This window comes from Glycine soja, chromosome 11 (assembly GCF_004193775.1).
Source record: "Glycine soja cultivar W05 chromosome 11, ASM419377v2, whole genome shotgun sequence".
NCBI classification, from domain to species: Eukaryota; Viridiplantae; Streptophyta; class Magnoliopsida; order Fabales; family Fabaceae; genus Glycine; species Glycine soja.
In genome coordinates, this window is record NC_041012.1 from 10,582,596 (window position 1) to 10,596,515 (window position 13,920).

Here is a 13,920-nt window from a genome sequence, read left to right on the forward strand (position 1 = left end):
AATGAGCGATACGAGTTAAACATATATCAGAAGTTGTTTTTTTTTTTTAAGGAAACCAGCATACAAGTTCCATAAATTATATTCTCCTGGCATTATTATTATTGATTAAACAAAAAAATTGCTCAATTGGATATATTTAAATTTAAATGTAAATTTGTACCGAAAAAAATTAAATGTAAATCAAAAACTAAATTTATGATAATAATAAGATAAATGATAAAACAAAGTGCAAGGGAACAACAGGTGACCTCATCCGTGGTTGTTGAGATTGAGAAAAATACAGAGAGGCACTGTAGATCAGATGCCAGATCGAACCACCAAGACCTGCAATTTTTAATTTTCATTCAGATTCCCTTTTCACTTTTAATTCAAAACCCTAATTTTCTTTTTTCCACCCTCCAGCGTCGCCGTTTCTCAACAAGTCTTACCCTAATCGTCAACCATTCACCAATAACGATTCAAAAACCCAAACTTTGTGTGAAGTAGTTCATTCCCCATTACTCACTCGCTTGTTTTGAATTTTATTTGTTGCTTCGTTTCCCACTATGAAAGAAGGTAAATCAGTTAAACTCAACCATCAACAACCGCACCAGAACGGTCACCTCTCGCCTTCAAAATTCGCCAAATTGTTTGATCCAGAAGCATCCTGGGACAAGGTTTGTTCTTTAAATTTCATCTTTTGTAGATCCATCCTTATTCCCAACTTGACCCCCAGACGTTTGCTGAAATTTCAGTTAAAACGAAATCATTAATTTTGGAAATGCTGAATTGAATTATTTGCCTAACTGAAACTTGGGCAAGCAAAAGAGTAGAAATGAAATAAAATAATTGTGTTACTGATATAATATGTTCTCAATTTCTTTTATACTGCATGGTTAAGAGTAAGAATCAACTTACATAGTGCAATCATGAATTGAGATTTGGTTATTAAACGTTCTTATTTTGTTTTGTTGTTCTATGCAGTAGTTACTTAATTGATCTAATCATATGCTAACAACCCATGTCTCATTTTGTCTATATGCTACCTCCTAGCAGGATCAATTGGGAGACGTATTGCATTGGATTAGACAAGTGCTCGGCCTTGCGTGTGGATTCCTTTGGGGTTCCATACCTTTGGTTGGAGGCATATGGTTTATCCTGTAAGTGTTTTTTTTTTCTCCCGGGTTAGTATGTTTATCTTATAGTTGTATTTGTATATTGACTGTAATTCATTGATCTTGTGATATTGCAATTTTGCAAATCAGATAATGGTCTTGTTTATTGCTTTTGATTGTCTACCAAATGCATAGATCTAGGAACATCTTGTCTGGATGTCCTGTGCTGGCGTTGAGATATTTTTGGTAGTCTTTGGTCACATGGCTTAGGATTAACTTTTGATTACAACATTTGTGAGACAAGGAAGTACATAGTGGAGGAGACAGTGAGTGTTATGGGAAAAGAAAGAATGGAAAGTGACCATGCAGATCTATGAGAGGGGTTTATGGGTGGAAAAGAAATGTAGAGTGATTAAACTTTAAAAGCGATTGATATTTGACATAAATTAAGCAAAAGTGGTGGATTTATAGAAAATGCTGTTCTAGTTACAAAACTAAGGAGATTGCCTGTATGCGTAAATTTTGTTGTGCTAAAGCAACATTAACTCTAGAAATAGAGAAGATGGCCTCGCCAATGTGGTAATATTTGTGAAGATCTGTTTATTGACCGTTAGAAAAACATCTAGTAATCTATAGAAATAAATCCGTTAATGAGGTTCAGGCAACAGTAATCAAGTGACCTTTTGTTGCAGAAATCAGTTTTACTTTGTACAATCATGAATTTTATATTTACTGTGAAGCCAATCAGGTCACTGATGTGTTGGCCAGACATGGTTTGAGCATTGAGAACAGTAGAATTTATTTATTTCACTCATTCTTTTATTGCTTTTCGAGTCTTAGCTGATGTAGCTTCGACCTCTTTTCCTAGAGGTTTTTAATATACTGTCCTCTCTTTGGGCTTCATCCCCTTTTACACCAAAAAACAATCACGAATTTTATAAACAGAAGAATTAATGAATTGTTAAGACTCTACTTGGTATAAATTTTCTCAGACTTGAATGGTCAGTGTCATGTTGCTTCTGTAACTTCATAGAAATTATCTTTGTCCAAATTGAGATCCTTACGAGCGTGTATTAGATTAGGATTTTAAAATATTATTTTAACATAAAAAAGTCTTATGAATTTTAAAGATTATGTAGGAATATTATAACTTATCAAATTTCTTTACAAGTCTTAATTGAACATCACAAGACTTATTTATACCATTTAAAATTTCTGATTGAATACTACAAGACTTTTTTATAAAAAAAGTCTTTTAAAATCCTTTGAAATTCTAATCTAATACAGCCTCCTTAGTTTTTTTTTTTCCTTTCTCTCGGGCTTGATTTAAATCTATCATTTTACTTTTGTGCCATTAAGAATGAAACGTGACACCACCTCTCACTAAATTTGATGTTTATTTGGTAAATGTTTTCCTGTTTTGTAGCTTTTTAGCGTTATCCACTGGAATTATATATAGTTACTATGCAGTAATACTAAAGGTTGATGAGGAAGAGTTTGGCGGTCATGGAGCCCTCCTTCAAGAGGGGCTATTTGCTTCCATAACTCTTTTCCTGGTAATTTACTATGTTGGTCATTGCTTTGTCCACTCTAGAAAATGAGGCTTTTACTGTTCTACAATCTGACTTCACTTTTGATATCTGTGCAGCTTTCCTGGATTTTAGTTTACAGTTTAGCACACTTCTGATTGGCTGGGCATTGAAGCTTCAACACAGTTGAAAGATTTACTTGATTACATTTGCCTGAATCGCAATCATCTGCTTTACTTCTATGTAAAATGTTCTGATTTTGCAATGCATGCATGAACACTACCTTCTGCATTCCATGGTAATGGCCTCTTTTAGTCAAACGTTTCCAATGACACCCCGTACTACAGCAAACTGTGTGGATTGCAGAACTGACGACAATCGAATTTCTGTTTGTTGAACCGTGAAATAAAGTTGCTTGCGGGCAAATTCTGAAGGACCATTTATCCTTGATGTTTATGTCATAAACATAGAATTCCCGAGTGGGTTCCCGCATTTTGTTGGAGTCTTAGTGTAGCTGTTAGGGGATATATATTTTATTGCGGGGGATTTTGGTTACAGCTGCTATCAACTGATTGTTTTAAGGATCCAGTGTTGTGTATTTATGCGTGATTATGGTAAAAGAAACCCGAAGATTTTCACGATCATGATTATGGTTTGTTTACTAGATAACAAATTCATTCTAGTTTGCAGATTTAGATCAAAGGGCATTTGTTGCGAAAAATGAAACATTGCAAGTAAAAAAAAAAAATCTACTCTAAAAACTAGCAAAACATCAAAATTATATAAGTTTTTAGTGTACAAAATATCGTATAGGCAGGGCGATGCAATTCCCCTGCAATTCATTTTTCCGAGCAAGCATTTGCTGTATCTATTGGGGTTTAAATTTGAACATGCACCTCTTTTAGCATAAAGTTATCACGAGCTATTGAGTTGGCTCTATTAATAAATTTAGCATCATCGACAACAGAAAAAAAGTTCAACTAACTGAAAGTTTAATTAAATAAAATTAGCATCAACGAAACTTTACAGGTCATTTTTCGTTAATGGTATTTTATTAAGGTTACTTTTGTGTTCCTTAGAACATGTGGTAACTTGGGAGTTGGATGATCCTTGTCCACTATTGCCCCTGAAATGATATGTTGCAATAAATATTTTTTCTCCATCACGTTTTTTATTTAGAAAAAAAAATTGACAATTGGCAGGAAATAAAAGTATGAGTTAAATCCAAAAATAAAATGAAAAATATAGACTAAAATTCGAATTAGCGGAAATTTTTAGAGATTGAAAATAATCTAAACAATAAATAAAAATAAATGAGGTATGATAATGGAAACGCTTTTTTTCTTTGGACTAACAATTGTGGACATCATATAAATATTTAATGGAACATAACATAGAAGAAAATCAGGATTCAGCGTTCCAAACATGGTAATGGCAGTATGGCACCGGCAATCATGGCATTAGTACACCATGCACACAAAAATAACAACAATAATAAAGTGGGAGTATAACTCTGTTTCTGACATTTCATATTTGATCACAAGTGTTTCTACAAGATACAAAAGTATAAAAAATACAGAGCTCATCTTGTATACATGATAATCGGGATTCTGCTTTACATGAGCATCAATTGTCATGAGAATTCAATACTCAGTCTTGCATAACACTGACAAACAATCAAATAAAAGAAATCAGTTGTCCATCAATCAACATATCAACTTCTTATAATAAGTATTTTAAATCGGTTTCAGGCAAAATTGTTCCAGACTAAAAATAAGAATAAGGAGCTGATGAACTCTGATCCTTACTATAACTACACAAACAAATCGGAAGAAAATTCACAGCTGTTATTGGCGTCGGGATCTGCCTTAGTGAAACAAGATAAATATGCCCATAAACCCACTGTCTACCAAATCTCGATACTGATTGCTGAAAAACAACAAAATCATGTGTCATGCAAATTGCAGTAGCATCTTTTGGTTTTGGGTGCAGTGGATGAAAAATGGAAGAGAAACAAATATTCTCTACCACGCAGTCATCAACATGCATTGCAAATTATAGCATAGCCTTCTCAATTGTCTCTAATTAAATTAGAAATAACTAACAGTTTAGTCATTTTGAACAGCCTTTTGGAAAGGTTTTTTTAAAAAAAAGTCTGTACATTGTTACCTCAACTTTTGTGCGAAATTCTAATATGCATTCACACACATGACAATCTGCTCTGTGAGGTGACTCAATATTCCTGTCCATTCTCACAAATGCAAATACCTAAACGAATATGAATCCAACTCAGTGCACATAGCAAAATTAAACCTTATGTATATGCTGTGCCTCAAAAGCTGGATAGAGATAAACATAAGTTGAGGGAGAAGATGGAAAAGAAACAAAGTGCTTATATGACAGTTATCACAATAACTGACCTCTTCTCCACAATTTGGACATGCACCTTTTAGTGCCGTCAAGTCATTCCTCCAAAGGCCATGAAGCACCTTAGCTGTGAAAATAGACAGTTAACAAAATACGGATATAGAAACACTGAAATAGTGACAATGACATCAATGATTGAATATTTTTCTAAGGTTACATAGAAAATTTTCCTATAAGGATTTCCCAATTGAACTAAAATAAGGGGGCATTTGAGATATTGTTTGAAGTACACATTTGAAGATTAAGGCATAAGATGATGAAGGGGAAAAAGCTGAAGCAACAGGGTAGCCGATGACAAAACACAGCCCAACGAAAATAAGGCTGTTCACCAAGGCCAGAAAACCTAGTCCAGATGTTTGGCTACCAAGTGATAAGCCTGAATCGAATGCATTTTGATAAGCCATTCCAATAGTGTATGATATGGGACCAACACAGGCTAAACTGCCAAATGCATGGAACATGGCCCATGTGCTTGCTAATGCAAAAATCATAGACAGATCTTCCTGCCCTACAACCACATCATTCAATATTCTAGAGAAAAAACCAAGATAAAAAGGAACACAAGGAAAGGAGCGCTGAGCATTCTAACCAGACAAACACGTAGCAACTACAGACATTCAAAAGAATATAAATATGTCATCATATCACACAATCCTAAATTCTTGAGCCACATAATGATATGTTTGAACGAGAGGAAAGAAATAGAAAGAAAGAAAACACAAATAGCAATGCATTTTCTTTGATTTAGTTGAAAGGAAAACAAAAAGAAATGTTGATTTTTAAAAACCAAAATTTAGAGCCCAGCAATCAGTTTCTCATCCAAAATCTATTAAGTTTTGAAAATTACATCCAAAACAAGTGTTTTAAAAACTAAAAAACAGAAACAGATGGAAGATGTTTTATCATTCACTTATGTTTTCTTCAAGTGCTGTTTAAGTGCTCAGAAGATAAACTTTTATAAAAAAGAAATATACTCAAGGAAGTGAGGAACAAACACTTTCAAATGTATCAAGAGACAAACAAAATTTAGAAAGCAGAACATTGTTTTTCAAAACAATAAACAAACAAGGTGTAATTTTTCTATCCTTCTATTTTCTATTCAGTTCAATTTTTCAAACTTACTTCTTCCCTTTATTTTGTTTCTGCTGTACCAACAGAGGGAAAGAGCCAAGAAGTGGAAATACATAGTCAAGCAATGCATTCTAAAAACAATTGAGGGTATCATAGGACGTAAGTGAGCAAGATACCGGTAAATTGACATAGATGTGGGATCACAACACAGGTAAGTGAGACAAGAACAAGTTAACATAGAATTACAGAGAAAATGAAATTACCTCAGCATCAGCAAATGTGGATTGCCTCCTTATACTGCACCGAGGAGACTTGACAACTGACTTTGAACCAAACCATCTCAGCCTTAACTGTTTCCATAATTAAAGGAACAATATTAGTAGTCTAAATTAGAAGCTAAGAACTAACATGATAATTACATAGTGAAGAAAGGTACCTCACCTCTACTCTATCAAACATGTCATCAACTATGAGAGGGTGACCACTATAATAAGCATCCCGTGCCTATTGCAAAATAGCATGTTAACTAAGTTGGAACTAAAGGTGTTTGTATGTGCTTGAGTATTTCTATAATAGTTTGTGTAATTCAATTTCAGAAAATGGTTGAGTTTAGTTTAGTTTACTTGTCAGTAAAGGGCTTCGAGGTTCTCATTGTTGGTGGTTTCGAGGGGGACAACGTAGATCCAGAAGGATCCCGCGGGGCGTAGGTCGGAGGTGGCGGAGACGCGGTGGCTTTCGCCGGAGATTCTGACGTGGCGGGGGGTTATGGGCAATTCCAGGACCGTCGATTGGGTCACGTGAGAGGCTCGTGCCCACGCCACAATTAGCAGGCCAAACCCATCCTCACCATATAAATCAATCTATATTTCTATTTCCCAATTGGACAATACTGCACTTTGCACTTGCTGCCTAAATATCTCACCCAAAATGGAATGGATCATTGCTTCATTGTCTTTTGCTTTAATTTTGGGTTGTTTGGACTTTGGAGTGGGTGATTTTCTCCCAAGAATTAAATCATAGTTTTAATAAGTCATGTTTCCAATGATTTTGACACGTGTCATTAACTAATTCAACACCTATAAAGACCAAGACTAATCAAAAAATAATTTGGGAACTAAAAAAAATCTCAATAGTTGGGGGACTAAAGACATGATTTGCCCTTTAAATTATTTATTTACTCTAATAGTTAAATAATATTTTTGACAATTAGTTTTCATATTTTCTTCTCAAAAACTATTTTTGATAATTATGAAAAATAAGAGTATAGATGTAGAATTTTAATATAAAATTAGTTATAGGGACACTTAGTTCATCCTAAAAGCAATATGTTATGAAAAATTGCTAAAATTATTAAAATACACCCAATTTTATTAAGTTCATCCCATCACTTCATATTTTAGCTTTACCAAGACCTTTATCAATTAATATCCTACCTCACTTACATACTAACATGAGAATTGTTAAATGCACTTTTCCCATTTGTTAAATGCACCTCTTACACATATTTTTGTGTTTTTATTTCAACATTATCCTTTTTTTTTTGGAAACTTAACTCTAAAAAATGTCAATTTTAACAATTACTAAAAGTAAGGATTGTATGGATCTATTGAGAGAGACACAAATAAGACTCCCTAAATGTCATCATCTCATAATCCACCCTTTACACTCTCATAAAGGAGTGGGGAGTGTTTGGGTTGCAACATATAATGAAGGTCGATAAAGGTGCTTAGGAACAAAGGGTTAGGGTCGATGTATAAGGCAACCGTCGTGAGTGGGTTAGGCATGACAGTTGCAACAATTCCATCGCCTACGATAAAATGGAGTGTAGGAACCTAATCTTCTCTTCGATTATGCGCATGTAAACAACAAAGAGGAACAATGGACACGATGATAGTGGTGGCAACAAAGTGGTACTCGATGGTGGTGCACTACAGGGAAGGACTTGTCAAAGATAGAATAGTAGTAGTGGGGGGAGGTGATTGTGTGGAAGTAGAAGGGTAGGGGGGAATGTAGATCTTGGCAATGAAGTTGATGATGCAAAATAAGTTAAGGATGGAGTGACACATGCGACAACAAAGGGATGTATAAGGGAACATTGACATCAAAGGTAAGTGTTTTATGATAACGTAGAGAGTGGACACTAAGCCAACAACATTTAGAGAGTATTACTTTGTGTCTTTCTTGATAGATACAACCCATATTTTTTTCTTCCAAAAAGTAAATTTCAGAAAAGTAAATTTTGACAAATATTATAACACTTCCAGAAAGTAATTTCCAAAAGTGTTAAAATTTTAACACTTTTTGAAATTTAATTTACAAAAAGTAGTAATTTTGAGAAAGGGAAAAAACAAACATAAAAAATTGCATTTAGTAAAGAAAAGAGTGCATTTATTAATTTCCCATTAACATTTGTGGCTAAAGCTGTCAAAATGGTCCAATGAGCCCAACCCAACCTGGGCCTAATGCCAAAAGGCTCGTAGGGTCAAAAAACCCATCATTAAAAGCCCACAGGGCTAGGGACAACCCATGGGCCTTAGATTTAATATTATGACATATTTTTTTAATACTCAAGTCAAAGTCAATTGAAATAAACCCCAAATGAGGTTGGTAGAAAAACAACCATGATCTAGTTCGACAAAAAATAACCTTAACCAAGGTTGACCGAAATTAACAACAAACAATGTTGGCTGAAAATAACCTCAATGGAGGTTGACAAAATACAATGAGATCGATCAAACACAAACCTAGTCAAGATTTGGTCGAGGTTGATAAAAAAGAACTATAAGTAAGGTTGACTGAAATTTTATGATAGCATTTGATTAGTAGCATGTAATTAAGATTTTGATATGCAGCTTTTTACTTAATACGATCGTAAGATCCAATAATAATAACAAAATTTTATACAACTAGATAAGATCCATTACATAGATATGTGTGAAATTGTTTGGAAACTTTTGCCAGAATGTTGGAGTTTGACTTTTTAAAAGTTAAAACTAAAAGAAATATATAATCTACATATATATGGTCCAGCCGGTAGGATAAACTACTACCATGAAGATTGACTTCAACCCAAAAAGAAAGGACACATTATTTGAGAAGCATTGTCTTCACAACATAGTATTTGTGTTTATATCTCTTAAAAACAATTGTGTTTATATAATTTTTTTAATCAGCAAAATATATATTTATATATATAATATGGAGGACACAAATGGGTGTCAAAAACCATATAGAAGAACATGTATTAGTTCCTGGAGGACACAAATGGGTGTCAAAAACCATATAGAAGAACATGTATTAGTTCCTGGACTATTCTAACAACCCATGGTTACCCAATATTAACATAGTATTTGTGTTTATATAATGAAATGAGTAGTCTGTTGAGTCTATTATAAAATCATTACTGCTGCATCTCTTTGGTGGTGATCATTCAACCACATGGTAACAGTAAAATATAACATCAAGTTATCATTGCTTCATGATTTACACATTTGTCTGCATCTCATAGTAAAGAAGTAAATTATAGTGTGGCCATGTTGACGTGCGTGAGTTTTATAGTGGATGTGGTGGGAGAAAGCTGTTCCAAACGAATTAAGAAGCCAAGCATAAAGAACTACAACAGGAAAATTTCTTTTCCGAACCGATTAAATGTTTTAAAACACCACAAGCAATATGGCATGCATTGTATATAGTATTGGTGCAATACAAAGATGTTTTCTATTTAGTACTTGAAAGTTTACAACAATACATCTTAACAAATAACTGATTTGATGGGTCAGCTGCAAATGGTTAAACTGTAGATCTAGGATGCACATGGTAGGAACGATGGGAAAGAAACAAGGTCTTTCTGGACTTGGGGCCACATATACGTTCTGAGCATTAGGAGTCTGCACAGCATGTTGATCACTTGTTTTCATTTTCGTAAGTTACAAAGATAATTCTGAAAATGACTTTTTGTGTTCTGAGTTTTGGGCCTATACAGTTTAGAAAACGTTTTTGAAGAAAGTATTTTCTAAATTAATTCAACCAAACAAAACAAAAATCTCCCTATTGCCAATTTGAAACATGTCAACTTGCAGCAACCATCCTATTTCCAAATGTGTATATGAACAGTACCTTCGTTTCTTGCCTTCACCTAATGACTGTCTAGTGTAGAAATTTCAAAAAAATAAAATAATACAGGATGCCTTAAATGTCCGAATGAAATAAAGTTGCCCTAGAGGAAATGAAGTCCATGCAAAATTCAGATTCGGATGTAGTTGACTTGCCCAAAGAAAAAAGATTCTAGAGTTAGATTGGTCAATAAAACAACTAGATGTCAAGAATGCATTATTGAATATTTCTCAGCCTGACTTTGATCTTAGGTATTGTATTTTTACACCGTCTGTGTGATCAAGATTGTTTGATCGAGACCAACTAATATTGAACAAGAGAATATTAGATCAACAACAATGGAATAATTGGGCCTGAGACCTTAGGCTCAATCACATTCCATAAATAAGAGTGATTTCTCTTATCATCCTAGATTCACGTGCATTATAGGATTCTATAACAGTTGTAGACTAGTCTTTGGCTTTGGTGCCTGGGATCCATACGTGAATATAGTATTGTTACAAATCACGTGAACGGAAAAAAATCCTTGTATGGATCAATCAGCCACCTAGAGAAGGGTATGATAAATGTACTAAATCTATGAAGATATATCAAGAGACAAGGATATTCACAAGGGCAGAGTGGTCAGAGTTGAAAGTAAAATTAAGACAATTGAAAATATGTTTTATATCTTCTCATATTTTTTCATCCCTTACATAAGCAAACAATGTACCCTAAACGGAAGAAATTAGCAAAAATGTTTAAATATAGATTTTTTATTAGAAGAATGTTTAAATATATGTAATTGAAAAATAATTATACACTAACAGTCTAAATTTTTTTACATAATCATTTAATTATAACTCACTAAATAATTTAAACAACTAGATGATGTTATAAAATTATTTTATATCATTAAAGCATAGATATTAAACTCTAGTTAAACCACAATATTCTATCACAATATAGGAACAGGACAAAAAATGTAATTTAATTATGAGTCATCCTATGAAGAGATAATTAGTGCCTAAAAAAATTATTATAAAATGTATATTTTCTTGGGTAATATATATAAGCAAAAAATAAAAATTTTACTCTTATTAAAAAAATTAGTTATATTTATTAAATTGTATGAATCTCAATTAAAAAAATATTTTGAGAATAATTAAGATTTAACACCAGAGTAGTATTTAATTATAATATTCTTTAAATTAAATATATATATATATATATATATATATATAAATTGAATTTCATACATATTTTACCTTCACCCCCGTATGCTAAGTTTCTGGATCCGTCCGTGAGAGTGGTCACGTTTTATTTCACTATTCCACAATATCCTTAAGTAGGAAACTAAAATATTCATGAATTAATATTAATAGAGAAAAGTGTTGGAGTATAAGTGTGAAAAGAAGTCTCACATTGAATCGAGATCGAAAAGTTGAGTATCATATAAGTGAGGAGAAAATCCATAAACCTGAATCTTAAGATTGTGGATTAAAATATGATGTCAAATTTTTTTATGTGGTTACTCATGATTTATTGATATAAATCTTTCGGTATTTACTCTTCTCGAATTCATTGGTGTCAAATTCCCTTATGTAGTTGTTTATAGTTCATTGATATAAATCTCCAAAACCCCCTGTATTATACCAAAGAAGAAAAAAAAATAAGATAAGAAAATCAAACATGAAAATTGATGGTGATTTTGATTGAGTGATACAGCATGTTTGGGTATATTCTCTGTCATTATCAAACTCTAGACCATTTTATTATGAAAAAAAAAAGAGTCTAGGCATTCTTTTCACCTCCTGGAAAAATACAAACATCAAGAGGAGCATGATTCCTGATGAGTGATGACACTTTCACAACTAGCAAGGCTTACAATGTGATAAACTACCAAAAGGACATCACAAGGTACCATTCTCGAAAATTTAATTCCTAGCACTAATTTTTGTGCATTGGCGGTGATGGTTGCTACGATGGTTACAATGTGGCAAACTTGCCTGAAGGTCATTATATTCCTACAGCTAGGAGAGAAGTAGGAAGAGAAGAGAAAGAAGTGAGATAAAGTGAGTGATATATGATATAAAAATATACAGAGAAAAAAAAATGAATTATGAACAAGTCATGTAAAAACTGTATGTGAGAAAACACCTAGTTAAATATCTATCATTCTATTGTAAGGAAAAAGGGAAGAGCCGAAGAGATGTAGTTGTATTTGGTGAAAGAATAAAAATAACTCAAGGATGGGAATTGCTGTGAAAATGACAAAGTGTGTTGCTTGAGTTCTGCATTCTGATATCTCTGGAGTCAATATATCCCCTTAATGCATGTTATTTCATGGGGGACTCATTGAAAATCATGGTGAGAATGCATTAATAATATTTTTAATAAAAGCTTTCAATTATTGAGGATGTATCTATTGTCACTTTAAATTGTTTATTTGCCCCTCATATTTAAGTAATTTTTAAGATATTTTAAATAAAAAATTTCTTAAATACGACAATGGACATATTAAAAATGTATTAAGGTGTATCTCAGATGAAAATGGCGAGTCAATTATTATAAATATCTCAATACTAATATTCAATATGCTCACTAGTTAACAATATGTTTTATATATTGTAATAGCATCTTACTAATTTGATGTTTATTTTAAAAAAATGTATATATAAAAAAAAACGACCTTTTAGTCTTGCATGAAAATACCCGTTTCTCATGCATCATTTCTCACGTGTAAAAATTGAGGTGAAACTAATTCCAATTAAATTACAAAAATGTGTAAAAGTACTGTGTTTTAAAAATGCTCCTAATTATGTTTCACCAGGTAAGATTACTAATTTTGTTGCCACGACCAGGTTGCACACAGTTGCCGCAGGTAGATGACCCTATAATTATGTTTATATGTTATATTTTTTTAATATTATTTTTTAAAATATTTTATATAGTTTTTGAATATTATTTTATTTAATATATTTTGTATATTTAAAAGTAGATAAATTTTTAATAATCCTATTGAATTTGATTTTTTTTTTTGTAAATGAAATAAAAAGCTAACATAATATTATTTAATATATTTTTTTATTTTAAATACTTAAATTTTGAAAAACTAAAGTTTTAAAACAAATATCAAAATATTTTGTTTTTAATATTAACTTATAATTTATAAAATAATATTATTTATTTTGTATAAAGGAATTTACTATTAAAAATATCTAATAATTTAATAATAAAAGTAGTTGTTAAATTAGAAATAACATAATACATTAATATAAATGAATAATAAAAATTAAAGAGAAATATAAAAAGTAAAAATTATAGTCATCTATTTATTTGTATGAATAATTATTATGATTACGTTAAAAAAAGATGTAATTTTTATTTAAATGTCTTAAATTTTTAAATTAAAGTGTTTTAAAATTTTAGTTTTTTAGAATTTAAGTATTTTATATTATTGATTTCATTTACAAAATAAATAAAATTCAATAAAATTATTAAAAAATTATCTAAATTTTAAATATACAAAATATATTAAATAAAACAATATTTAAAAATTGTATAAAATATTTTAAATAAAAAAAATATTAAAAATATATAAAACGTATTAAATAAAATCATATAAAAAATATATACAAGATATTAAATAAAACTAATAACATATAAAATTAAAAATATTTATTTAATAATCAAATAAATAAAAT

At 31.5% G+C, this 13,920-nt stretch overlaps 1 protein-coding gene and 1 long non-coding RNA gene across 3 annotated transcripts; one reads left to right on the forward strand and one right to left on the reverse strand.

Annotated features, from left to right (window-relative positions):
• The first annotated feature begins 231 nt into the window (after positions 1-231).
• LOC114377654 (uncharacterized protein RAB5IF homolog) lies at positions 232-3,300 on the forward strand. The gene is made up of 4 exons (XM_028336272.1): positions 232-656; positions 1,036-1,139; positions 2,521-2,650; positions 2,743-3,300. The coding sequence occupies exons 1-4, from the start codon at positions 546-548 to the stop codon at positions 2,779-2,781; spliced, it is 384 nt and encodes a 127-aa protein (XP_028192073.1). The 5' UTR covers positions 232-545; the 3' UTR covers positions 2,782-3,300.
• An 818-nt stretch (positions 3,301-4,118) lies between these two features.
• LOC114374584 lies at positions 4,119-7,103 on the reverse strand. Of its 2 annotated transcripts, none has more exons than XR_003658584.1 (7): positions 6,745-7,103; positions 6,558-6,625; positions 6,385-6,471; positions 5,044-5,117; positions 4,793-4,891; positions 4,432-4,552; positions 4,119-4,289 (listed from the first exon to the last, which is right to left on the reverse strand). It is a non-coding gene; the product is annotated as an uncharacterized LOC114374584 (long non-coding RNA). The 2 variants fall into 2 exon arrangements; XR_003658583.1 differs by having other exon boundaries at positions 6,563-6,625; positions 6,745-7,101.
• Positions 7,104-13,920: the final 6,817 nt, after the last annotated feature.